This window comes from Physeter macrocephalus, chromosome 4 (assembly GCF_002837175.3).
Source record: "Physeter macrocephalus isolate SW-GA chromosome 4, ASM283717v5, whole genome shotgun sequence".
NCBI classification, from domain to species: Eukaryota; Metazoa; Chordata; class Mammalia; order Artiodactyla; family Physeteridae; genus Physeter; species Physeter macrocephalus.
In genome coordinates, this window is record NC_041217.1 from 71,753,607 (window position 1) to 71,778,383 (window position 24,777).

General features: G+C 46.4%; 1 protein-coding gene across 1 annotated transcript; it reads right to left on the reverse strand.

The window, feature by feature from the left end:
- Nucleotides 1–1,981: 1,981 nt before the first annotated feature.
- On the reverse strand, nt 1,982–24,777 carry PRCC (proline rich mitotic checkpoint control factor). The gene is made up of 7 exons (XM_007110337.3): nt 24,031–24,777; nt 13,678–13,725; nt 10,497–11,063; nt 8,205–8,300; nt 6,363–6,506; nt 4,274–4,339; nt 1,982–2,427 (listed from the first exon to the last, which is right to left on the reverse strand). The coding sequence occupies exons 1-7, from the start codon at nt 24,499–24,501 to the stop codon at nt 2,341–2,343; spliced, it is 1,479 nt and encodes a 492-aa protein (XP_007110399.1). The 5' UTR covers nt 24,502–24,777; the 3' UTR covers nt 1,982–2,340.

A 24,777-nucleotide genomic window follows, 5' to 3' on the forward strand; every position in this document is an offset into this window, starting at 1 on the left:
CGTCTGAAGCCTGTTCCTCGTGGACCTCACCTTCCTCAGCTCCTCTGCCCTGGTCAATGCAGCACTGCACACTTGGGCTTTGCCCCAGCACCTCCAACACGTTCTAGGGCCATTGGGAGCCACTTCTGACCGAGGCCTTCACCTCCCGCCCCCCACCAACCCCGTTCCTTGGCTGTTACTGCCATGCCAATTTGAGCCAAGTTATCATTCCTTATTCCTCCTTCCCTCTCCCTCAACCCTGTCTTCTCTTTCCTGTTTATTTATCAGAACTTGAGGTTGATACCTCAGGAAGCCCTCCCAAATAAAGTCTGTCCATTTTCTAACTTGTGTTTCTCTTGGTGACCAAGAAATTCTAACCACCAAATAAAATGTCATCTTTGGTAGGAGTAAAAAGTGGCTTCAAAAAAATGGCTTAACACTACCTCCAGAGAACCAAAGGAGGTGGAAGGCAAGAGGAAGCTGAAAGGTTTCTGGCTTAACTATCCGTTGCCAGAAGACACCAGGACAATCCCCGCCCACCATGCCTTGCCTCCCAACCCAGAGCACTTCCAGCTCCATCAAGATGCAGCCCCTAAAATGAGAAAGTTGAGCTGCTGAATCTCAGAAGTGTGGCAACTCAGGAGGGCAGGGCTGCATCTATAGCGTACTGAATACAGAAACAGCACTCGACTCCATGGGACCTCAGACTTTGGGGCCCTGCTGCGCCTACCTCACCACCTCACTTCATTATGACACCCCAGAGGGGCGACCTCAGCCCTCAGTGCCTCTGTGGATGGTGGGAGTGGTGGTATGGGCTAATGCTCCTTGCTGAAGTCTGGCTGGATGCACTGACTTGGACAACTACAGCCCAAGTGTCCCTGTGGGATGCAGGAGCCCTGTCTGGCTCCAACCTGAAGTAGGTCAGATTTCAGATAAGCGGGTGGTTTTCCTGTAAGTGATGAAACCCTCCTCTGTACTTAATGAGAAACAGACTCCTCAAGTTACCCCAGCTGACAAGACCAGAAGCATGGTGAGATTCCTCACTTCCTTCTAGTCCCCAAGTCCCCACCACACACTTCTTCAAACTGGCCCTCTGGCCTTAGCCCTCCTGTCACCAGGACGGTCAAAGACCAACTCCTCCCAGTGTTTTCCCCATTCAGAACCTGCAACGACTAGAGTCAGGCATCTTCGTCCAGTTAACGTTGCTCTGCCTAGCATCTAAGGCCTTTCTTCTTGCAGGAGTTTAACAGTCCCTTCCTGCAGGTAGCCACTGCAGTTAAGCCCTGCTGGAGTCCCAGTACCCTCAGCAACAGGTTTCAGCAGTGTCTACAGGAGGATTTGCATGCTGCTTTGTGAACGATGCCCAGTATCTTCCATCTCTACATGAACCTTGCTCCGAGGAGGAATCACGCCACCTATCTTGTGGCTCCTGGGCACCACAGTGCCCTACAGCTAACTCAAGTCACAGACCCTGCCGCCTCCCTTCCCCATCCATCCACCCACCCAACCTGCCCCTCCCTCTCAAGCAAAAAGCCAGGAGTCCGGAAATCTCCAAGATCTGTCTAGCCCCCAAGCTCTATGCAAAGCTTCCAAACCAGTCCAGGTCGATGACAACCAGTATCAATTTGACTCATCTTTAGGGACAGGCATTTCACCACTTTTTCACGTCCAACAACTCTTTCATGTCACAGAAACAATCTCCTTGACTTCCCCCAGTCTTCAGAGATACCCGAGATCAGCAATACTTTCCATATTTGGGATCACAGGCCCCTGTCCCATACAAAACTGTGCGTACAATTCCTAGAGTCTTCAATGGCCATGACCCCAGTTTAGATGGTAAGCACTCAGAAAAGATGCAAAGTAATCATAAGGCAGCTCATGATAGTTTGGAGGTTGCTTTACACAAAGTAAATATTGAGATCCAAGGACAGGATAACAAATGAGAAGGGTCCAAAAAAAAGAGACCTCACTTAAAAGTAGGAAAGGGTCAGGGCAGGCAGCATCTGTCAGACTGAATGTTTTATTTCAACAGACATCCCTGGTTTTAAAAAAAAAAAAAAAAAAAAAAAAAAAAGATGGAGGGGTTCAACATTTCATCACACCCAACAGGGAGCAAAACTCCCATCCAAGAACTCAGAGCCCCTTCTGAGGCATCACTTGAGTCTTTGCTAGCTCCGAGACAGAAAGGAGCTGAATTTTCTAACTTTTGTTAAGAAAAATCTATCAAATATGTTCATTCTCGCAGAGGCGAGGGCTGGGTCCTCAGGGAAGGAGATCCTGGGCTTGGAACAGCTGGGGTCCCAGAGATGAAGCTGGGGGCCTGGCCAGCAGGAGATCCAGGGGGCAGTCAGGTCCAGAGCCCTAGAATCCATATTTGGCTTGGGTCTGCCGGCGGCTGAGCTTGTTCTCCGACCAGGTGTTCTTCAGTTCCAGCTCCCGCTCCTTAGCCTATGCAAGGAAGAGGGGGCAGGGGAGAGTCACACCAAGGTTCTGAGAAATTTGTTCTTTTGCCTCTGTGCACTTCCCAATTTAAAGTCTTTCTCCCATCAAAACAATTATGTGGAAAAAGCAAATCCCTTGAAAGATTTAATTTTCCCTTATTCAAGCAGAAGGGGAAGACCCTGAGAAAGCAAAGAAAAACCATCTCTTTGGGGAGCTAATAGGGTTTAAGCAGAATAAAGACTCAAGAATCCTGGTCCTTCATCAGCTAGAATTAAAACTGAGATGCTCAAGTGGGAAATGGACAAATGAGAAATTGAATTTGGCATCTGAAAGAAAGACAACTGGCTACCTTGGATACCTAACTAGCCAAGTGGGAGAGGACAGCCTCGAAGACTTGGACAGGTCAAAACAGGACACCAACCAATAATAACTTAAGTCTGGAGCCACAGTTTGCTGTTGTGTTGAATACAGTGTATATGGTACCCTAGAAATTCACACCCCTTTAAAGTATAAATTGAAGCTGTGAAAAATTGACTGGAAGGAACTAGAATTAATGCTTTCTCCTTCGGACCGCGACAACTCCTGGCTCTACATTGCATTCTGGGAAGGTACAAGCACCACCCTAGAAAAGGGGCTCCTCAACCCCACTCCCACAAGCTAGCTGATACCCGCTCATTTCCCCTGGAATGGGGTGGGGTGCTAAGGGTGTGGGTTTAAAAAAAGACCCTACAGGGGAGCAGCGAGCAAAAAAAAATAATTAAAAAATAAAAATAAATTTAAAAAATTTTTTGAAAGACCCTACCCTCAAATTCTTTCCCTACAAACAAGAAGACAGGGTAAGGGTACAAAGGAGTCCCTGACAAGGAATGTGAAAATATTGTAAGAACAACGAAAGCAAGTTTTGCCACTGAAATCACCAACCAGCATATACACTCCCCAGGGAAATGGCCAGGAAAGAGTCTTATTCCTGTCTGTACCCTTGAGAGGATTTAGTACAGTGGGTCTCGAAAAGATATTTAGTGATTCAGTGACTATTTGAAAGCTGCCAGGTCCTATCAAATAAATACCAAGACATATTCTAATTCCAGAAGATATCCTGGATTATCTGTAATTTTGAATTATTTGCACTGATGTTTCCTGCCACAGAAATGGAGAACATAAATAAAGCCAACTTCCTCATGAGGTGGATGTTTTGCTAAAAGTTGGTGAACGAATTTTTCTTTAAAGTTTTTTTTTTAATTTTTAAAATTTATTTATTGGCTGCATTGGGTTTTCATTGCGGTGGGCGGGCTTCTCACTGCAGTGGCTTCTCTTGTTGCGGAGCGTGGGCTCTAGGCACATGGGCTTCAGTAGTTGTGGCATGTGGGCTCAGTAGTTGTGGCTCACGGGCTCTAGAGTGCAGGCTCAGTAGTTGTGGCACACGGGCTTAGTTGCTCCGCAGCATGTGGGATCTTCCCAGACCAGGGCTCGAACCCATGTCCCCTGCATTGGCAGGTGGATTCTTAACCACTGCGCAACCAGGTAAGTCCCTAAAGTTTTTTAAATTATCAGATAAACTTTCTATTTGAAAGAACCCTATGATAAACCATTTCACTCCCCTCTTACCTTTATGCTTTGAATATCTGAATTTTCACTTACAGAGTTTATTCCAAGCATCTGTACGTACTTGAGTCTTATCTCAAGTGAGACTGATGCAGAGTAGGAGAATTCTGAAGGACACATCCCCACCTAGTGGCCGTATGGAGAACTGGGGAGGGTGCCTGCTGGAAGCTTCTTAGCCTAGATCTCAGCCTTCAAATCCCCAGGTTAACAGGGATCCTGCCTAGCAGGCTAGGGCCCTCAGCCCTCTCACCTGATGAATCAGATACGTGATCTGGTGTTTCCGCCGCTGCTGGCCTGTTGGCTGCTCACCTTTCTTCTGCAAAGGAAGAAAACAATCATTAACCCACTGAAAAAAAAGTGGAAGTTTCTCATGTGCCCCAATGAGGCAAGGTTGGGCATTAAGAAACCAACTATACACAGCCCAAATCCTAGGGGGAAAAAGTCAACTTGGAGCTGTTTTTATGTCTGTATACTTACAGTTATTTTTATTAAAGCCATTATGCAAAAATCCCAAGCTCAGACTACTTGCCTAAAATAGCCAGCTAACATCCCCATTAGACTGGAAATCCTGTGGGGTCAGGACTGCCTACTGCGTCTTTGGTAAGTAACCCCACCCCACCCCCAGCACCAAGCATGGTGTTCTGCCCACAGTGGGCACTTGATACCAGCTTTACTGCCTGCAGTCAGTCTAAAACAGCTGAAGTGCCAGGGTACAGGAGACCTTCCTCCCTCCTCTCCTCCCACCCTCCAGACCCTCTCACCACCCCCTCTGCCCATCTCCCCTGTAGGCCCTCTTCATCTCTGTCCACCTCTCCCCAGTCAGGCCAGATGTCTAGCCTATCTCCTACCTACTGCTTACCAAGCTCTCTCCCATCAATCATCTCTGGCTGAAACCCCACTCCCTCATTTTAGTAACTGCCAACAAACAACTTCCCTGGAATTAGATTTTCACCATCACCCTACCTCTCTCCAGTCTTCCAGCCTCCACCCATAACTGCATTGAACCCCTAACCAAACTTTGATGCAAATGATTTACTGTCAAAGTCTATATTGGTCTGGACTTTCATTCTGCGGTTTTTCTGTCCTCTGCCGGTCTTGTCTCAGACTAGAAGCTTCCTAATCAGCCCCACCCAACTCCCAAAACTCCTCTCTGGAGTCTTCTCAGCACTTATGTAATCAATTTGCACCATAATCATTTATACTCAAGTGTCCTTAAATCTCTTTTTCTCAACTACACTGTAAACCCCTCAAGGACAGGAACTGTATCTTTCTCTCCTTTTTTTTCAGTCTAGCTCCATACAATGAGATGATGGAAAAAAAAACTTAGACCTGGGAAAATAGCAAACTCCAATTCCTTGATGCTATTTAATATCATTTAATATGACAGTTAAAGGTGACAAACATAAAACATCCAGCTCCATTCCTGGCCCACAGTGAGCACTGACAACAGTAGCTATTACTATGTGATGATGCTTCTCGACCCACAGTTAGTAGAGCATGCTCTCCTAAGTGGTTTTTCCAGTAAACAATGATGGATCTATGCTGATCTAACCACAATCCTTTGCTCTGTCCTGTATGGCCGCCAACATTCAGTTAAAACAAATGGCTGGGGCTCAGATGGCCATCTGTGGCCACAGAACAAAGCAAAGAAAATGGATAGAGAAGGGAATAAAATGCCCGACCTTGGCCTTGCTGGTGCTCGGCTAGAATCCAGGGCTTCCCCACATTTTCCCCCCTGTGGCAGGCTCATAAATGTCCACATTTGCTGTACTCAGCTACTAGGTGAAGAGATGTTCATCATACTGACTGAAGAAAACTAGCAGAGGGAAGGCAGGAGTGTGGTGTGGGAAATGTGAGGAATAAAGCATCTGAAAAGACTACAGCTGGCTACAATAAATAATGGAAAGAAAGGAGAGATAAGGACATGTACACTCAGCACCTAGGACCCCAGGGCTTCTGAGGCTCTGTTGTGCCCACACCTCACAGATGTGCTGTGCCAGGTCCCAACTTAACAGGATGGAGAGAGGGATATGATTGCAGAGAGAAGGAAGAGCAGCTATGGATCCTGTCCAGCCAGGGAAGGAGCCACACATATCAGAGATCTTCCCAACTGCAGGTTAGGAAACTGTTTCAACCGTCCAATCTCAGTAACCAGACTCCACCATCCAGATGGAGAGCAAAGTGCTGCAAAATTCTGAAAGACGGGAGCTCTATCTGGGAGGCTTGGTGTACTTTCCAGTACCAAGGGGAACAGGTGTTTGCTAAAGGTGCTGGGACAGTAACAATGGGGTATGGGGTCAGATTTTGCTTTGGCCACCCACTAGACCTTTCCCACTTACTTTGCTGAATGATTTCATGGTTTTCTCTTCTGTCAATGACTTGGTCATCCACTGCTGGGCCCCACTGAGCTGGTCATCCCCTTTGATCTCCACAAAGTTGATCTCCTCCCTCCCTCGGTTCCTTTTGCCCTGCAGCCGCTTAAACTGGAAAAGGGGAAAAAAATTCAGGAGTGGGGGGTCTGGGTAGGGGGTCAGGAGATGTCACCAAGGATCCAGAGTTTATGGAATGGTTTTGGGCCTCCCCAAGTCCATTGCACCCTTAATTCTCTCTATGCAGTATGTCCTTTCACCGTGCCACCTACCAAGTGGCCTTAAAGCCAGGTGGAAGGCTACTTCTCAGAAGTTCTCCTGGCCTCAGGGAAAAGAAGGCCAAAATGTATTCCCAAACATAAGTGAGTGCAGAGAATCACTGATATGAATTTGTATTCAAATTATTTATAAATTGTATCTGCCTAAAAGGACTGCATACTATTTTCAAATTAAGGGTACAAAAAAAAAATTTTAGGATTTCTCTCCTAAAAATTGGTTCTTTTACCATGTCTGTTCCTTTGCATTGGTTCAGTATCACCAAATCAGCAGACCGCACACCAGACCAGACATTAGAGAAGGAGAATGTAGAGATGGGGAGAGAGGAAGCCTCAAAAAAAGACCTGGCAAATTTTCTAGGAGACCTCTACTCTTTCCTCCTCCTCAAAAAAAAAAAAAAAAAAAAAAAAAAAAAAATCACACCACAAGTCACCAGGAGATGTGCCTAGAAGGAGTGTGAGTAAAGAGGAATTAAATTCAACAACACTCGGAAACCTGCAATGAAACCCAGGTTGTGGTCTGATTAGCAAGGCCTCCTGGGGTCACTCTACCCATAAGAAGCTGACTTTTGCCACCGGATGAGCCCTCTGCTGCCTCCTAGGCTTAAAACAAAAAGGGCCTAACTACTGAACTTGTCAAGGAGGATATACACAGGGAGGTGGATGAACACAGTATTAACCACAGGCAGAAGTTTGCAAAGGGATGCACATCTTTCTGTGAAAAGGTGAGAAGAAAATTATTTTTACAAGAACTTGCATGCAAAGAGGTAGAATCCCCTATTTCTCCAACCCACTCCTAATAGGCTGTGACCTCCCTACAGATGGAATACTTTATCTCCTGAACATGACCAGATGGCCGCAAGACATGGGGTTTTCATCTTCCCTTGTGCTGAGCTGGGGAAAAGCTCAGCAGCAGGGAACACAGTGATGTGAAACACAGGGTTATTCACTGTGGCTGCTGTTCCCTCCCCAAATCCACTCTCCCTGTCTCCGTTAGTGTGAATGAACCCAACATTTTGGCTAGGCATATTACCACCCAGAGAAAAGACTACATTTCCTTGCAACTAGATATGGCCATGTGACCAGGTTCTAGTCAGTAAGACAGAAGGGGAGGTGTTCTTAGGAACTTTCAGGAAGTCTCCTAAAAGGGAAGGTGACTTTCTTTCTCCACTCTGCTGCCTGGTATGCAGTAATGATGGCAGTGGACTTAGCTACATTCTTATTCTTATCACTAACTGTAAGAATAAAGGCCACAACCTAGGGATGGGCAAAGTAATGATCAGAAGGGGACTGGATCCCTGACCACTTTGTGGAGCTGCCATACCAGCCTTCGCCTACCTACCTCTAGCCTTCTTTTATGAAGAAAAAAGTTAACTTCCCTTACATAAGCCAGTATTACTTGAAGTTTCTCAATTATATGTTGCCAAACCTAATCCTAAATGAATGTAGTTTAAAAAAAAAAGAATTTCCTTTAGCTTCAGATTTGAAACCTGGTGTCCAGGAGTCAAAGATGGTCACTTGTGCTTTGTTAACTTACTGCTTCGTCATCGATGAAGGAGGCATCTGGGGCAATTTCCTGTGGGGGGACCAGAGTCGGGTCCTGTGCGGGATAGTAGCCACCACTGTAATAATCCTGCAGTCAAGGAGGGAAAAAAACACACCAGCTGAGGGCACAGTGCAGAGGGGACAAAGAAAACCCTCATCAAAGAGGCAGTGGTGACACCCACACCCACACTACAGACCCTCAAATGGACCGGTAAAAGCACAGATCCTAAGGACCTACCCTATAACTCAAGAACCAGACTTTCTTCTCATCTGCACCATTCAGATGGATATTTTTTAGGGAAGAGAAATAAGAAATAATGACACTCTCTCTGGCTTCAATTTACACCCTGCTCCCTTGGCTGCTTCCCAAGAGTGATTCCCACTCCTGACCTCTACTGTGCCTCAGCCCTGCTCCTCCTGCTCCTCGTCCTATCTAGCACCCTGGACACAGGGCATAGCCTATAACCGGCAGGGAGGTTGCAGATCGCGGATGAAAATCAACCACTACAAGGGTGGTATGGAATTTACAAAGCTGGGAACAAACCAGGTTTGCATTACCAGATTTTTAGTTCAGGAATTGATGATTACCCTTTAGAGGTGAGCTGTCCAGATGTTGTTATGGACCCTAGGGGAAGAGGGGTGAAGGCAAGGGCAAGGCCCCTACGGTGGCCAAGTCAGGCAGCCACAGAGCTGAGAAACTGTTTCCTCCCTGCCTGCACTTTTTCCTAATTCTTCCACCTTTGCCCAGAACTCCAAGAAATGCTCCCCTAAAAACATTCATTTTATAGTGAGCTATATGAAAAATAAGGTTTATTTCTGACTAAAAATAATACATAAAAACCCAGAGTAATTAATTGTCATTAAAACTTTTGATAATAACATACATTTAAATTGCAGGGCCCCCTAGTGTATTTAAAGTGCTTTAATTTGCATAGATTAGCTCAATAGTGTTTATAACTGCATACAGAATTCCAACTCATACTCATTTGCTGGAGGTAAACTAGTGGTTTCTTAGATTTTTTTTTTTTTTTTCCCGCTAAAGAGATCAAAACACTCATGTTCTTCCTTCCTTCTAACAACCTTGAGGGGAGATGCACTGTCCCTGATCAGCCTACAGGATACAACAAGGTTTAACGGCAAATAGTTTTCAAAGTCTTTGATCAGAACAGAGTCCCTTCAAAGCCCACTGCCTAGACTGTAGGTAAGATTAACACTGACCATTCAGAGAATCACAGTGGCTGAAGAAGACTGAAGTCTTGAAACCATCGCATGCTGGCAGGAAAACTTCCTACAGCTGCCCAGCCACAGGACCAGCCAGAGGCCTCTGTTCCACCTCCACCACTGCTGTGAGTCCCCGAACTCCTGGGAGCCCTCTCCATCTCAGGAAGCTCTGACCACTGGAAAAGTCTTTCTTAAACCTATTTACAACCTGGCCTCATATATTCTCACTCTCTGAGGCCACACAGAACAATTTAAACAGCTCTTCCAAATAACATTTGAATAAAAAGTTATCATAACCATTTACTGAGCATTTGCTATGTTCCAGGCACCATGCTAAACCAATGTAATTCTACCTAGCAACCCTGAAGTTGCTAGTATTCTTCCCATTTTAGAGCTGAGAAATCTGAGACTCAGAGAGGCAGTTAAGTAATAATAGACTCACATAGTTTGAGATTCAAACTCCAAACCACCCTCAAATCCCATTCTCTATCGCTGCCCAAACTATGGTCCTCCAGCATCTTCTTTCCAGGGACTTGCCTCAGTCCCTTCAACTTCCTGTGACTCAGTCGAGGCCTCTCACCATTCTCCTTATTCCCTTTTGCAATCAACTCTCCAGATTCCCTCCTGTCCTCCATAGTCCCTCCTCTCCCTTGCAGTCCTCAGCACTCCCCACCTCCAGAACTCTTCTTGGACTCACTGCTGTCTAGGAGTCTATGCCACAGTTCACTTATCCTCCTCACCCACATCTGCAGAAGCTACCTGGGATCTCTAAGACTAGAGACTGCTCCTCTTCCACTTTCTCCCTATACCTTTCATCAGCTCCCACAATGACATTTTGTTTTCAGAATAAACGGGTCAATTATGTGTTTCGACCTATCAGACTTGAAGACTTAGCATAAAGGCAGTATGTTTTGAGGCCTGACAGGTACAGGAAAACCAAGACACCAGAAGATTCATTAATTCTGCCAAAGTGATGCCACAGAGGCCGTATCACTGGCTCAAAGCTCTCCCTGACAGCCATACTCCAACATTCCCTGGCCTGCCCTCCATGCCTCTTACCCACCTGATAGTAAGCACCAGCGGCATTGGCATCGCCATACGTGGAAAACTGATTGTAGCTGTAGTCCTCCCCAGGCTTAGGCATCCAAGGGGCCCCACTTGAGCCTGCTGCCATCTTGAACTCTAAGGGGGCATTGGCTGCATCGTCCTGGAAGGCCGGCTCTGGTTCCGTGCCTGGAGGCAACTCTTCAGGGACAGTGGGAATGGGGTAAGGGTATGGCTCAACTCCAGGCGGCTCAGCCTTCTCAGGGAGGGAGAAAAAGTTCTCAGGGGCTACTTCCTCATCACTATCGTCCTCTTCCTGTGTGATCTGCTTCGTCACCTGCAGGGCAGCACTCTTGGCAGCAGCCTTGATAGCAGAGGGCGATGGAGTGGTGGTTGTGGTGCCCACAACAGGGGCGAGAGAAGAGGGCTTGGTCTTAGAAGCTTGTCTGGAGGGCTTAGTGTCAGAGGAGCCATCCGAGGGTTTCCGGGAGAAGGCATGGGGCAGGAGCAACCTGTTAGTCTCTTTCACAGTCAGGTTTTTAGGTTGGGGAAGCAAGGCGGACAAACCAGTCCCCTCACTGGATCCCTGGTGAGCCCAGGTTTGGGTAAGGAGGGAAGAAAGATGACAAGTGAGATGTTATGATACATACTACTGACATTAAGAACAAGCATTACAGATATGTGCTCTAGCCTAAAATCTTACCAGCCCTGTTTCCGTCTTACCTCGGCCCACTAACGTCATCCAAACTGGACTTGACTCCTCCTACCTCAGGCCATTCTGCTGTCCGCTTCTCCCAAGGTAAGATGTCATCCCTGTTTTCCTCATCCATCTCAACCCAGCTCCTCTTCCTTCTGCCACAAAGCCTTCCCTGACTCTGAGTTTTTTGCAAATATGATAATACATTTGGCAAATACATCATCCTTCTTCCCAAAAAGCCCAGGGCTCTCTCCAGCTGATCACTGAACCTCTATGTCCTAAAGGTTCCTCTTAACATGGGATTACTCCCTGCTTCCTTTGGATTGCCACTCAAGGTCAAGAGCAAGCCTATGTCCAAAAAAGACATTCATACATACCGCCAAAAGTTCCCTCCCCGACCCAAGAAAAGCCCTACAGACGGGGTATATTCAGCTTGCTTACGCCAGAGTCACGCATTTAACTTATCAATTTGTAAGCTAATTGGCTCAGCCTATCCAGTGTTCCTCAGCCCAACCAGAGTTGCTATTATTCGTAAGAATCTCTGGGATTCTGCTTTCCGTGTGCTACAGGGCCAGCTTGGCCTAACTGCAGGGCTGAGGGAGGTGTCAGTCTGAAAAAGGAGAATGGAATAAGGTCATTGTGTCACCGTCCTGGAGTACCCATGTACTTCAGCTCTCTCAGCCAAGAAATGCCCAGAATGAGTAAAATAAGACTTCTGAGTCAAGCAGGCCAGGCAGAACTGTTCATCCAGAAAATGGGCTCTTCTCCCTGCTGTCGGTGTTCACAGATTTGGGTCATTTCAGCCTGGTGGACCCCAGAGGCTCAGGTTCATAAAAAGCAGACTGAGGTGGCAAGTGGAGCACATCCTCAGGCTACCTTCAAAGTGTCTGACTTCTCAGATACATCTGGGATCATGGCTACATCCCTTTGCAGTGCTGGGTCCATACTCTGCCTTAACAGCTCAGAGTTTCTCTATGCACTCATCTCTTCCTACCATCTAGAAGACTGCTTTTTACTCCTGGGGTGCCTTCTGAGCCAGTGTCCTCTCATCTCTTTAGTTGCCAGTCCACGTCCTCCAGGAAGCCATTCTGATAACAGAGAACAACTGGCTTCATTCAGTCTCAGCAAGTCAGTATCTTCCATGATTCCTCCTCCATCACCCACTACAAACATGGACACAACATCACTCTCACTAGTTACCTTTCTAACTTTCACATGACTTTGTCCTTCTAACACCTCCCAGCCGTGGAAGTGACACCTTAACAGAGTCAGGGGAAGAAGCAACTTCAGCATCATATACCTAAATCATGAGACAGCAACCTTATAAAGGCAGAACTGTTTTGTTTTGGTTTTTTTTTTTTTTTTTGGCTGCGTTGGGTCTTCGTTGCTGCGTGCCAGCTTTCTCTAGTTGCAACAAACGGGGGCTACTCTTCGTTGTGGTGCACAGGTTTCTGATTGCGGTGGCTTCTCTTGTTGCAGAGCATGGGCTCTAGGCACGTAGGCCTCAGTAGTTGTGGCTCGCAGGCCCCAGGAGTTGCGGCTCACAGGCCCTAGAGTGCAGGCTCAGTAGTTGTGGTGCACGGGCTTAGTTGCTCTGCGGCATGTGGGATCTTCCAGGACCAGGGATCGAACCCGTGTCCCCTGCACTGGCAGGCAGATTCTTAACCACTACGCCCCCAGGGAAGTCTCAAGGCAGAACTGCTTTTGCTCTTCCTGAGGCATATAATCAACATGAGGTCAGAGAGTGTATAAATCACCGAGTGTGGAGCTGAACAGGAAGAAATTTCTGGGAGCCAGAATAAAGGCACGGGGACAAGGGGAAACAGGAAACAGCAGCGAGATCATCTCCTGACACTGTCTGGTTAAGGACTTCTGGTCTTGATGACAGAGCAGCAGCCAAATGCAGCAGATAAGAGCTTGGACTCTACAGTCAGACTGCCTCAGTCTGAACCCCAGCTCTGTCCCCACTAGTTGTCTGACCTTGGGCAAGTTCCTTAAGCTCTCGTTTTCCTCGTATGTAACATAGGGATGATAATAACGCTATGACTTAGGCACTATTAGGAGGATTAAATCAGTTAAACACTGGTATAGCACTTAGTGCCTGGTAAGTGCTATTTAAGTGTTTCTTTTCCAGGTTAAAAATGAGACAGGGAGAAGATGGATAATTTTAAAGTTCAGATGTTCCATAACAACATTTTGACCAATCCGTTTATTCTACTGTTCCTAAATAATCCTTTTACCTGAAATGTAATGAATCAAATTGAGTTCCAATTCATCTCCCTACCACGCCTGTCCTCTAGGAGAGACGCCAGTGCGCTGAAGCCAGGGAACAGCGAGGAGAGGGTAGAGAAGCACGAGGTCTGATGTTATCAGGAAAACAAAACTACAACCAGGCAGTCGTCCAATACTTGCATTTGCTCTAAGCCTGACCTGGAAATTTCCCGTCTTTCAGGAAGCAATATGGGAAGAGAAGAAATGGCTTCTATTACGTCACAAAGCTTACCTGAAGGACAGTTTTCTTCTTTGTGGGTTCATCTTCCTCGGAATCTGACTAAGAGAAAAAGAAACAGAATAAGGCCTCACTGTTTAAGGACAGTGGAGAAGCACTCACATTAAATGAAGCACAAATAAAGGACTGGACAACAGGGGCCATCATCCTCTCCGAGCCCCTCCTCTGTATGAGAGGTGCACCCCCCAGAACCAGCCAAACAAGCAGAGCTTCCTTCCTGCTCTCAAACAGCTTCAGAGAACAAGGTATGTGTTGACCACGCCTGGTCACTCATTCCCATACCTCCAGACCTGTTGCACAGCCTTCTTAGCATCCATTTCTAGTCCTTTAAATTAAGACTACTTCCTCCCATTCAGTCTTTGGTGGAAAGAAAAAGCTACACCCATTCTTCTTCCTATAAACCTGTCCACTAGAAGATGAATGGGATTTGGCCCACAATCTCACCCAATCACAGTTTCACTTCTAAAACCACTTATATAGACTACATAACCACAGGGCTGGGGAACTCCGGTGGGATTAAGTGGTATGTTAACTACTCTTCTATGAGGTATTAAAGGTCAAAGCCATTGGAGAAATCCATTCCAAGTATGATCTACTGTCTGCCAGACAGAGTTGTTTGTGCCCAGGAAGAAGGCGAGCAAATGATGACTGTGAGAATTTGGAGCAAGAAGGGAACTCATCTGTGTTACCCCTCTGACTCATCAGGATTGTTTCTAATACAAGCTCTCACACTAAAAATGTCTAAACTTTTAGCTCAATACCAGCTCCTCAGCATCTCCAACTATCAGAAAGATGCAAGGCATATGAAGAGCAAGCTTTCACATTTTATTTTAAAAAATTAATATCCAAACTGAGAACCTTAAAAGTTTTCCATTTGTTCTTAGAACCTTGGTTTGGGGCATCTGTAAATGAAGGTGATTAGGCAAGAATCTAAGATCCTGTTCATCTCCAAGATTCTAAAGAACTCAAATCCTCTGCCTGTCTTTCTCAACTGACCCTCATATCTCACAAGTTCCTTTTGGGGTTTTTTTTTGTTTTTTTTCTATTTTATTTTTATTTATTTATTTTTTTGGCCACACCACATGGCATGCGGGATCTTAGTTCCCCCACCAGGGATCGAACCTACGCCCTCTGCAGTGGAAGCGCAGAGTCTTAACCACTGGACCGCCAGTGAAGTACACAGGTTCCTTTTTGGATTTGTGTGCTACAAGGACTTTTTGATCATCATTATTCAGAACCTACTGTATGCAAGACACTGTGCCAGGTACCGTAGACAGAGCTTCCCAACTGGTGTCTTATGGCTGGGTTATAGGTACTATGATGATATTGATCCACTCAGCCCACAGGGCATCAGGCAGGGCTTGGAGCAGGTAGAGTCCTGGCCCACTGGTTTCCAGAGGCACAGCCTGTACCACTTCCCCCACTGTACTTCAAAGATTTTCTTGTGTGCCATGACATGAAAAAGTCCCTGCCCTCAAGAAACTTACAGTCCAGTTAAGAAGAATGACAAGTACCCAAAAAACTGTAATAAAGGCAGTAAAAAGATAAGGGCATCAAGTGTGGTTCCAACATCCCCTCAGAGAATTGGCTGATCCTCCATTTGTGCTTTCTTTCACGTAAGTCCCCCACCTTATTACTCCCTCTCCCCTACCTGAATCACTGACACCTCTCACTCTCCTGTCAGTCTGCACTCTGTACTTCCTCACTCGAAACTCCTACAGTCTTTCTGAAGAAGCTCACCTTGCTCTTTTTCACTCTGTGTCCCTAAGTTATTCATTTGTCTGGGGTGGCACCATGCTAACAATGATTCATTTGTGCTTGCTCTGTAAATGTTACATTTTTCACGTGCGTATTCTTCCCTTTACTCTGACAGCCAAGGCCCTGTCTTACAGTTCAATATTACCTCACAGTAGTCAGTACAAAATGATTTTAATTACTAACTGCTGCCAACTGTAGTATTAAAAAAAACCTGTTAAGAGAAATCTGTCTTGGACTTCCCTGGTGGCACAGTGCTTAAGAATCTGCCTGCCAATGCAAGGGACACGGGTTCGAGCCCTGGTCCGGGAAGATCCCACATGCCGCAGAGCAACTAAACTCGTGCACCACAACTACTGAGCCTGCGCTCTACAGCCCACAAGCCACAACTACTGAGCCCATGTGCCACAACTACTGAAGCTCATGCACCTAGAGACCGTGCTCCCCAACAAAGAGAAGCCACCGCAATGAGAAGCCCATGCACTGCAACGAAGAGTAGCCCCTGCTCGCTGCAACTAGAGAAAGCCCGTGTGCAGCAATGAAGACCCAACACAGCCAAAGATAAATAAACAAAATAAATAAATATATATATTCTAAAAAAAGAGAAATCTATCTTAGTATTTAAATATGGGGGTAAGAGAAAGGGCAGTAAAGGACAGGACAGTCATTTGCTGAGTAGCTACTATGTGTCAGGCAATTTATTCACAAGTTTTTATTCAATCCTGAATAAAATTTCAAGGTAGGCATTATTACCTCAACTTTACAGGTAAGGAAAATAAGGCTCAGAGAGGTTAAATAATTGCTAGTACATGGCAGAACCAGGACCTGAATCAGTTTAGGCTCCCATGCTTTTGCAGCAACACCTGTCATGCTTTTGCAGCTGAGCTGTGCGTGTCTAGACCTGAGATCCACACTGATCAGATCCCACTAGATCCCACATGATACAGCCGAGAGCACAAGGCACAACATCAGAAATACAGGTTTGAATCTCAGCTTTGCCACTCATTGGCTGGGAGGATCCCCAAAGAGCCATTTAACCCCCCAAGCCTCAGTTAGCAATAATACTTATCCATGTCACAACATTGTTCTAAAGACTGCATGAGCTACTATCCATGAAAATGTATATAAACTAAAATTCTTAACAGAGTTCAAGGATTACTATTCTCTCTGGTCTGCCAAGATGTCAAACACAACCGAAGATAAGCCTTAAGCCCCAAACACCCAAGCATTTCTGACCTTTTCTCTCTGTTCCAAACTCCCACTGCCTCAGGGGCTACTGACCATTTCCCTTGTCTTCTGACCGTGAAGACTCTTCTCCTTTCCAGCAGACCACACAGAGTCACCTCACTATGGGGTATACAAGGTTTTCATGAAGTCCCCAGGCAAGTTTAAATTTAACATCTAAGGCAATACGTCCAATGGAAACAATCTGAAAATAAAATTTTATCAATACGTTTATAAAATTGTACAAGCATATTTTTATTTTTCAGATCCTGTGACAAACAGAAAGTGGCTACTTTGAAAGTGTAGGCAAACTGTCCCACAGCTAATAGAATTGAAGGCCAGATCAGCTGTGGGAAGAAAATTCAATTTTTCCTTAAATGTCAGATTGTTTCCATTACACTGTCAACCTAAGTTTAAAAGCGTGCGCGCACGCGCACACACACACACACGCTATACAAAGACTTTAGGAACACCTTATTAATTCTGGATTTAGAGAACTGCTATGGCTAATCACAATCATCCTTCTTTGAACATTTTGTACTAACCTACTGAACCCCATTATAAATCATCTCAAGATGGGCAGAAAATATGACAGATTCCCTAAAACAGAACACTAAGATCCTCAAAAAAATATGCTGAGCCCCTAAACACTTAAGTCATGACTATTCATCTTTGAAGGAGGGGTAAAAATAAACCTTTACCTCTTAAAGCTGACAAACAGGACTCCGAGACATTCAGTAATCTACCCAGGGCCACAGAGGAAGTCCAGGGCCATTGGGAGGGTGAGGAAATAGAATGAGAACCACCTCTTGCCCCCTGAACTAACTTTAGCCAACTAAAGAGGTTGGAACACAGAACTCACTGGTTCACTATGAAAAGAGGTCTAGATGCCACTCAAAATACTTATGGGCATGTGGGGGCCTGAATGAAAACTAACAGGAAGCAAAAGGAAAGCTCAGCAAGGAATTATCCAAATACCTCAAACAAAAAAATAAACTTCGGTTCAGAGTACCAAAAAGGAGGAGATAAATAAGCCAAAAGCTAAGAGATGTGCCATATATCCTCCAGTCACAGGGTAGGGGTTGGAGTTGGGGGGATACAGCTGCCTTGGAGCATTTAAAAGAAAAATTAATTCAGCTTCTATCAGGAACCAGCTAGAAGCAATGGGCTTAGCCTAAATACAGTATTTGACTAAGACACAAGAACTTCCTTGATGGTGAGAGGTACATGAGTATACTGGGTTTTTTTCCCTTATCATGGTAAAACATATATAACACAAAATTTAACATTTTAACCATTTATAAATGTATAATTCAGTGGGAGTAAGTACATTCACAATATTGTATAACCATCACCACTATTTCCAGAACTTTTTCATCATCCCAAATAGAAACTCTGTAGCTACTGAACAATAATTCCCTATTGCCCAGCCCCCAGTAACCTCTACTCTATTTTCTATCTCTGGATTTACCTACTCTAGGTACCTCATATAAATGGAATCATACAATAGGTGTCCTTCTGTGTCTAGCTTATTTTACTTAGCATGATGTCTGTGAAGTCCATCCATGTTGTAGCATGTACCAGACTGCATTCCTTTTTTTTTTTTTTTTTTTTGCTTTACGCGGTCCTCTCACTGTTGTGGCCTCTCCCATTGCGAAGCACAGGCTCCAGATGCACAGGCTCAGCGGCCATGGCTCACGCGCCCAGCCGCTCCGCGGCATGCGGGATCCTCCCGGACCGGGGCACGAACCCATGTCCCCTGCATCGGCAGGCGGACTCTCAACCACTGCGCCACCAGGGAAGCCCTCATTCCTTTTTAAGGCTGAATAATAGTGCATTGCATGAATATACCACACTTTTGTTTATCCATTCATCTGTTGATAAGTTGGGCTGTTGCGCTGTTGCCACCTTTTGGCTACTGGCTACTGTGAGTAGTGCTGCTGTGAACACTGGCATACACCCCTGCATCGTCAGGCGGACTCTCAACCACTGCGCCACCAGGGAAGCCCTCATTCCTTTTTAAGGCTGAATAATAGTGCATTGCATGAATATACCACACTTTTGTTTATCCATTCATCTGTTGATAAGTTGGGCTGTTGCGCTGTTGCCACCTTTTGGCTACTGGCTACTGTGAGTAGTGCTGCTGTGAACACTGGCATACAAGTATCTGTGTGAGTCTGTTTTCAATTCTTTTCACCTAGAAGTGAAATTGCTGGATCATGTGGTAATTCTAATTAACTTTTTGAGGACCTGCCGAACTGTTTTCCACAGGAGTATATTAAATGGAGGCTGTGGAGTCAATTCCTAGAGAATGCTAAAGACCAGCAAATGGTGATCTGAGTGGGTCTGTTTCATTAGACCCAGAAAGAAGGGTGATGCTAGAGATACGGGAGGACCCAGGGCTGGAAGAAGTATGCTGGGCCAGGACAGGCATTCCCGGGTTTTAGAGACACAAACCGGTTGTGTCTCTTAAGAAGAAAGTATTGTATTTCTTCTTGGCCTCATTAGAGCCTGAGCCTCAATGGCCACCACTGTCCTCTCTGTTCCAGCTGCCAAGAGTGACAAGACACACACACCCAGAGGCTGCTGAGCAAGAACGGAAACAGACATTTTCCATTAAGCCAGGCCCAGTGGGATCTGCTAATCTATCAGAGCCTCATTCCCCGTGGCAGCCTCCCTCTTATCTCTCCAGGCTCTGGTTCTGACAGACTCTCTCTCCAAAAAAGCAATCACTAGTTGCCAGGGCCAGGAGCCAAGAAGAAAATCAGGGCCCAAGCACAGACTCCCCTACCCCCAGGCTCCAAACTCTAATCACTTCTACACTCCTCTCTGCTATTATCCCAATTAGCTAGATTCATCAACTTCTTTACCCTTTGGTCTCAAATATGTTCTTACATCTGCCCTTCAGTTAGGACATCATTTTCTCTCCCACTTTTGCACTGCTCATTGTATCACTTTCATAGTTCTGGTTGCTCAACGTTCTATCTTTTTGGTAGGCACTATGATAGAAAGGAACAGAACACACCTGGGTACAAATACGACTTCTGCTACTCCCAAACTGTGTGATTTTAGCTCTGTTCTCTAAATTCCTATCTCCTCACCTGTAAACTAGGGATAACACTTAGCTTACAGAGTCGCTGAAGTGCCCAGCACGGTGTCGGACACTACGCAAGTGCCCCACAGGTGTTAGTGCGCTCCTCCTTCCCTTTCTATCTAGGGCTAAATCTTAGCTAAATCCACCGCAGTCAACTCTTATATTACTTGGTTAACAGAAATGAGCAAAATTAGTGAACTTGCAATCTCACAGCTTCAAATCTTCCACTACCTGGGTAAACAATCTAAAAGGATGGGTAATACTAATCCAGATAACCCTAAAATTTCTATTTGTGTTGTAATGCACATTATACCACAGAAAACTCTTACAGCAAACTTATTCTACTAGTTTTGTTTTTTTGGTATCCTAATTCTAGAAGTCTGCATCCCCTAAGCCCGCAAAATCAACAATAAACCACTGTTCAGAAAAAGAACAGTAAGAAGGGAAAAGGAAAGGATGATTCTCCATTTTACGGATCATTCCTAATTCCTCACATAAGTAAAAAGCTGACTGAATTTGATTTTGCAGTGCACCTGGAGAGAGAGATTTGGTACTGCCCTGTGCCCTGACTGCAGCTGATTGATGAGCTTACCCAAACCAATCATATCCTCTCCCCTGGAAAACCAGAACTGGGACTAAGACTGTAGGTCAATCTGAGCCAATCACTAAAAGGAAGGAACTAAAAACCAAGGAGGTATGGGTGGCCATCTTTCACCTGCAACAAAAGTGAAGAAGTGGAAACTGGTCTGCAGACAAAGAGGAATGAATCAAACGTGCAAAGAGAAGCTGGGTGGGTCTCCGACAGATCTCCAATCCCTGATTCCAGGCCCCTTGCAAGGTACCTCAGTATACAAACGACGCATGTCCATTTCGGCCAGCTGGGAGCAGCTTCTGATACTTGTAACCAATTGAACCTAATCCCCAATCTGCTCAGCCTCTGTATTCCCTAAATAAATGGCACCACTACCCTCCCAGCTGCCTGAGCCAAAAGGCAAGGGGTCATCCTTGAATCCTCTCCTTCACCCATGACATCCAATCGATTCCCTAGTCTTAAAACGTCTACCTCAGAAAAAGACCTGGAGCCTCCAGCTCTCTCCATCCCCCGCTACTCCCTTACCCAGGCCGCCATCATCTTTCACACTCTCTCTGCCAGTCTTGCTCCCTCCAGATCTTTCAGCACCCTATGATCAGAGAATTCTTGCTCAGACTTCAAGGGCACTTCACTACCCTAGAAGTATGTACAAAAGCCTTGGCATGATATCCAAGGCCCATTATCATCTAGCCTCAGCCTCTTTCTCTCTAGCTTCATCTCTCATCACTGCCCCGCCCACCCATGTGCTCCAGCCATGGTGCCTTATGAAAGGTTCCCCCAAAGCATTTTCATTCTCTCACCTCTGGGTTTTTGTACATTCTGTTCCCCTGCCTGATGTTCTCCTCTCCATCGCCCCTTTCTTTGGCTACCTCCTGCTCATCTGTCTTATCTCTGAAGTTTAGATATCGACTCCTCCTGGAAGCCTCCCCAACCTGTGAACTAGATTAGTGCCCCAAAGGAGTGCTCCCATGGCACCAGCTCTATCATGGTTCTTCTCTGACTTGACCTAAAATCTATTTCCTTGTCTGTCTCCCCACCACTGACCATAAACTCCTTTTGTGACAGGATCTATCATGTTCACTACTGTACTCTTAGCTCCTGGCACAGAGAAGCAGCTCAATACTGAACGAACAAATGAATGAATGAAAATTCAGAGTTAATTACTTCTACTTCAGCACCAACCCTAAAGGGAAATTATTTAAGGAAACCTAATTCATTCACTCAAATGTTTACTGAGAGCCCAATAAGCACAAGACAGAGCTTGGAACCACAGGGCCTTAGAACCACAACTATTTCAAAGGCGAAGGTCACCCTCACCTAATCATCTTGGAACTCTCTTAAGCTACACTTCCCAGTAACTATATGTTCAGAAAACAAAAATACTAACTTGAACAGAAGAAAAATGGGAAAATGAACCAGCTAAGGGCTAGGATTTGGCTTTATTTTAATTATCCACGTCAGGATTCACCTCAGGAATTCAGTGAATTATACTTACAAAGGAGGGATAGTTAGAAGTCCTCAGAGTATTTCTGCCACTTCAGTCAGCCTAAATGGAAGATTCTACAGCCTCTACCAGCAACTTTTCTTAATGCTACCTTTGCAGACCTAAAAATGCGCCTTTCCACCGTCACTGTGGAGGGTGGAGGGAGGCAGGCTTAAAGTGCCATCTTCCACCATATATCACAATTAGGCTGCGAGAAAAGTTGGTGGGAAAATTGTGAAAAGAAAACACCCCAAACAACAAACCTATTTTCCTCTGTCCTATTCAGGGACTTCCCTTTGTTCCAGGTTAAATCAAGACCAAACTAAGTTTCAGTGGAGCAATACAAGGCTTTTTGGGAACCTAAACTTAGAAATGACAAACTCAGGTGAGAAAGAAGGGGGAAACGATATGGAAAAAAGTTTGGAACAAGGTAGTAAAGGAGATTCTGGAAACTTCTTCTATAAATAATCCAGGGCTTCCCTGGTGGCGCAGTGGTTGAGAATCCGCCTGCCGATGCAGGGAACGCGGGTTCCTGCCCCGGTCCGGGAAGATCCCACATGCCGCGGAGCGGCTGGGCCCGTGAGCCATGGCCGCTGAGCCTGCGCTCCGCAACGGGAGAACAACAGTAAGAGGCCCGCGTACCGCAAAAAAAAAAAAAAAAAAAAAAAAAGAAACCATATTATTTGAGTTCATTCACTCAAAATATTTAGGTAGTACTCAGCTTGTGCCAGGCACTGTTTTAACCACCAGGGATATAGCAGCGAATAAAATAAACAATAAGCCTACCTTCATGGAGCTTGTATACTAGCAAAAGGAGAAAGGCAAATAAAATTATGTTAGACTGTGGTAAAGTATTTTAGATGGTGGTGCTACAGAGAAAAATAAAAGAAGTGGGATGGGGAGGAGCGTGTGACAGGAAGTTGCAATTTAAATAGGTCGGCTAGGAAGTCCTCACCTAGAACGTGTCTTTTAAGCCAAGATTTGAAAGAGGTGAGGGAAAGAACATTAGGACATCGCGGGGCGGTGCGGGGGGGGGGGCGGGGGAGAAGAGAAATAGCCTCCAGGCAGAGTCGGAAGTCTGAAGAAAAGGGCAAGAATCAGCTTCTCTCAGAGGGTTACCAAAGGTGAGCCAGGGACTGACCGGGGGGGGGGGGGGGGGGGCGGGGGAGAAGAGAAATAGCCTCCAGGCAGAGTCGGAAGTCTGAAGAAAAGGGCAAGAATCAGCTTCTCTCAGAGGGTTACCAAAGGTGAGCCAGGGACTGACCCAATTAACCTTTTAGAAGAGAGAGAATGGAAAGAACTCCAAATAACTCTCAAGTATTACCTGCCCCTAGGCTGTCTCCTTTATCCCCCAAAGCGCTCACTCCAGAAAAGGCCTTCAATTTTTCTGATACAACATTCAGAAAACGACAAGAGCTTGGTTGCCTCTAGGACCCAAATGTCCTAATTCACCTAGGCTTGAGAAATACCTAAACCGTGAAACTGAGGCACAGGCCTGGAGTCCAGATAAACCCTTAATCTTCACTCTGCCCTTTGCCAGGTAAGATCATGCATACTGGACACCTGTTTCTCATCTGTAAAAATTAGAATGTTATCTCCCAGAGTTCTGTAACAATTGAAGGAAAGGGCCAATGCCTGGCAAATGATCTGTACTCAACAAATACTCAATTTCTTCCCTAACTCCCCTCAAAAACAGCATCCAGGATTCCTATCCTTTTCGTTCCGAACCCTGATGCTTTTAAGTTCAGAGGCAAAGGAAAAGGTTAGTCCTGAATGTTCAGCAAGGGCTCAGGAATCCTGTCTCCTGTTACCTCAGGTGCCAGATTTTATGCTGTTCTCAGTATAAGACGGAGAGAGGAAAAAACAAAACAAAACCAAAAAAATGGCCTGCGGTGAAGATGCAACAAGGCGGAGTGGAACCAAGTGTCCCTAAGCCTGGGCCTGTCAGTGCCAGGTGATGGTATATGGCCCTTCTGCAGGCGAATCCAGCTTGAAGAGACCCGCATGGACAAACACCCTAACTCCCCAAAGCTGACAAACTTCAGCTCAATTCATCGCACTGTACCAGGAATCCAGCGGTCCGGAACCAACGGATGCATTTACAGGAGGGAGTCTCGGAATCTCCACAAGTCCCTCCTACAGCTGAGCCCATGCCAAAACCCAATGGACAGTTTGAGGGTGCCCTCCTCAGATACTCACATCCCCCTTATGCAGCTCTGGCGCCGCAATCTTCACCGGCTCTGTCCTCTTCTTTGGCTTGGGAAGCCCCAGGGGGGGCCCGGCCCCGCCGATAGGGGGGGGCAGACTGAGGCCAGGGCCTCTGGGCGAGGGCAGCCCCAATCCCAGCCCCTCCCCAATTCCCGCCGCTTCAGCCGGGCTCACGCCTGGAGGTGGGGGGAAGCCTCCCAGACCGAAGGGCAAGGAGGGAGGAGGCTGGAGCCGGGGGTCTCCGGTGGGTGTGGGCAGCAACAACGGCGGGGGAAAGGCTGGGGCCAGCATCTGGGGGGACGGAGGCAGCAAGGCCGGACCCTTGGGCGCGGGAAGAGAAGCGAACAAGCCTCCTAAAGTGGGCCCAGGTGTAGGGGCCGCCGCCTCCTCCTCCTCCTCCGGCTCCGGCTCAGCCTCATCCGGCTCACTCTCATCGCTGCTGGCGTAAGCAACCAGCGACATGGCGCCTCCCGCCTTTGGGGCGCCCTTGCCGGCAGACGAGGCCTACTTGACACCGGGGATGTCCGGAGGCCTATTGGGCCCCGCCAGTCAGCGGGGCGGTGAACCAAAAAGCCCGCCTTCTCCGTACTCTAGGGGTAGCCCCGGTAGAGGCCCATGCCCACAGTTGATTTCCACCGAATAAGCCTTCCCTCTCCACTTAAGCTCCCAGTCCCGGGCAACTACACACAGCTAATGGCCGCCGAGTCACTCCACCTCCTCCTCGTCTCACCAATATAC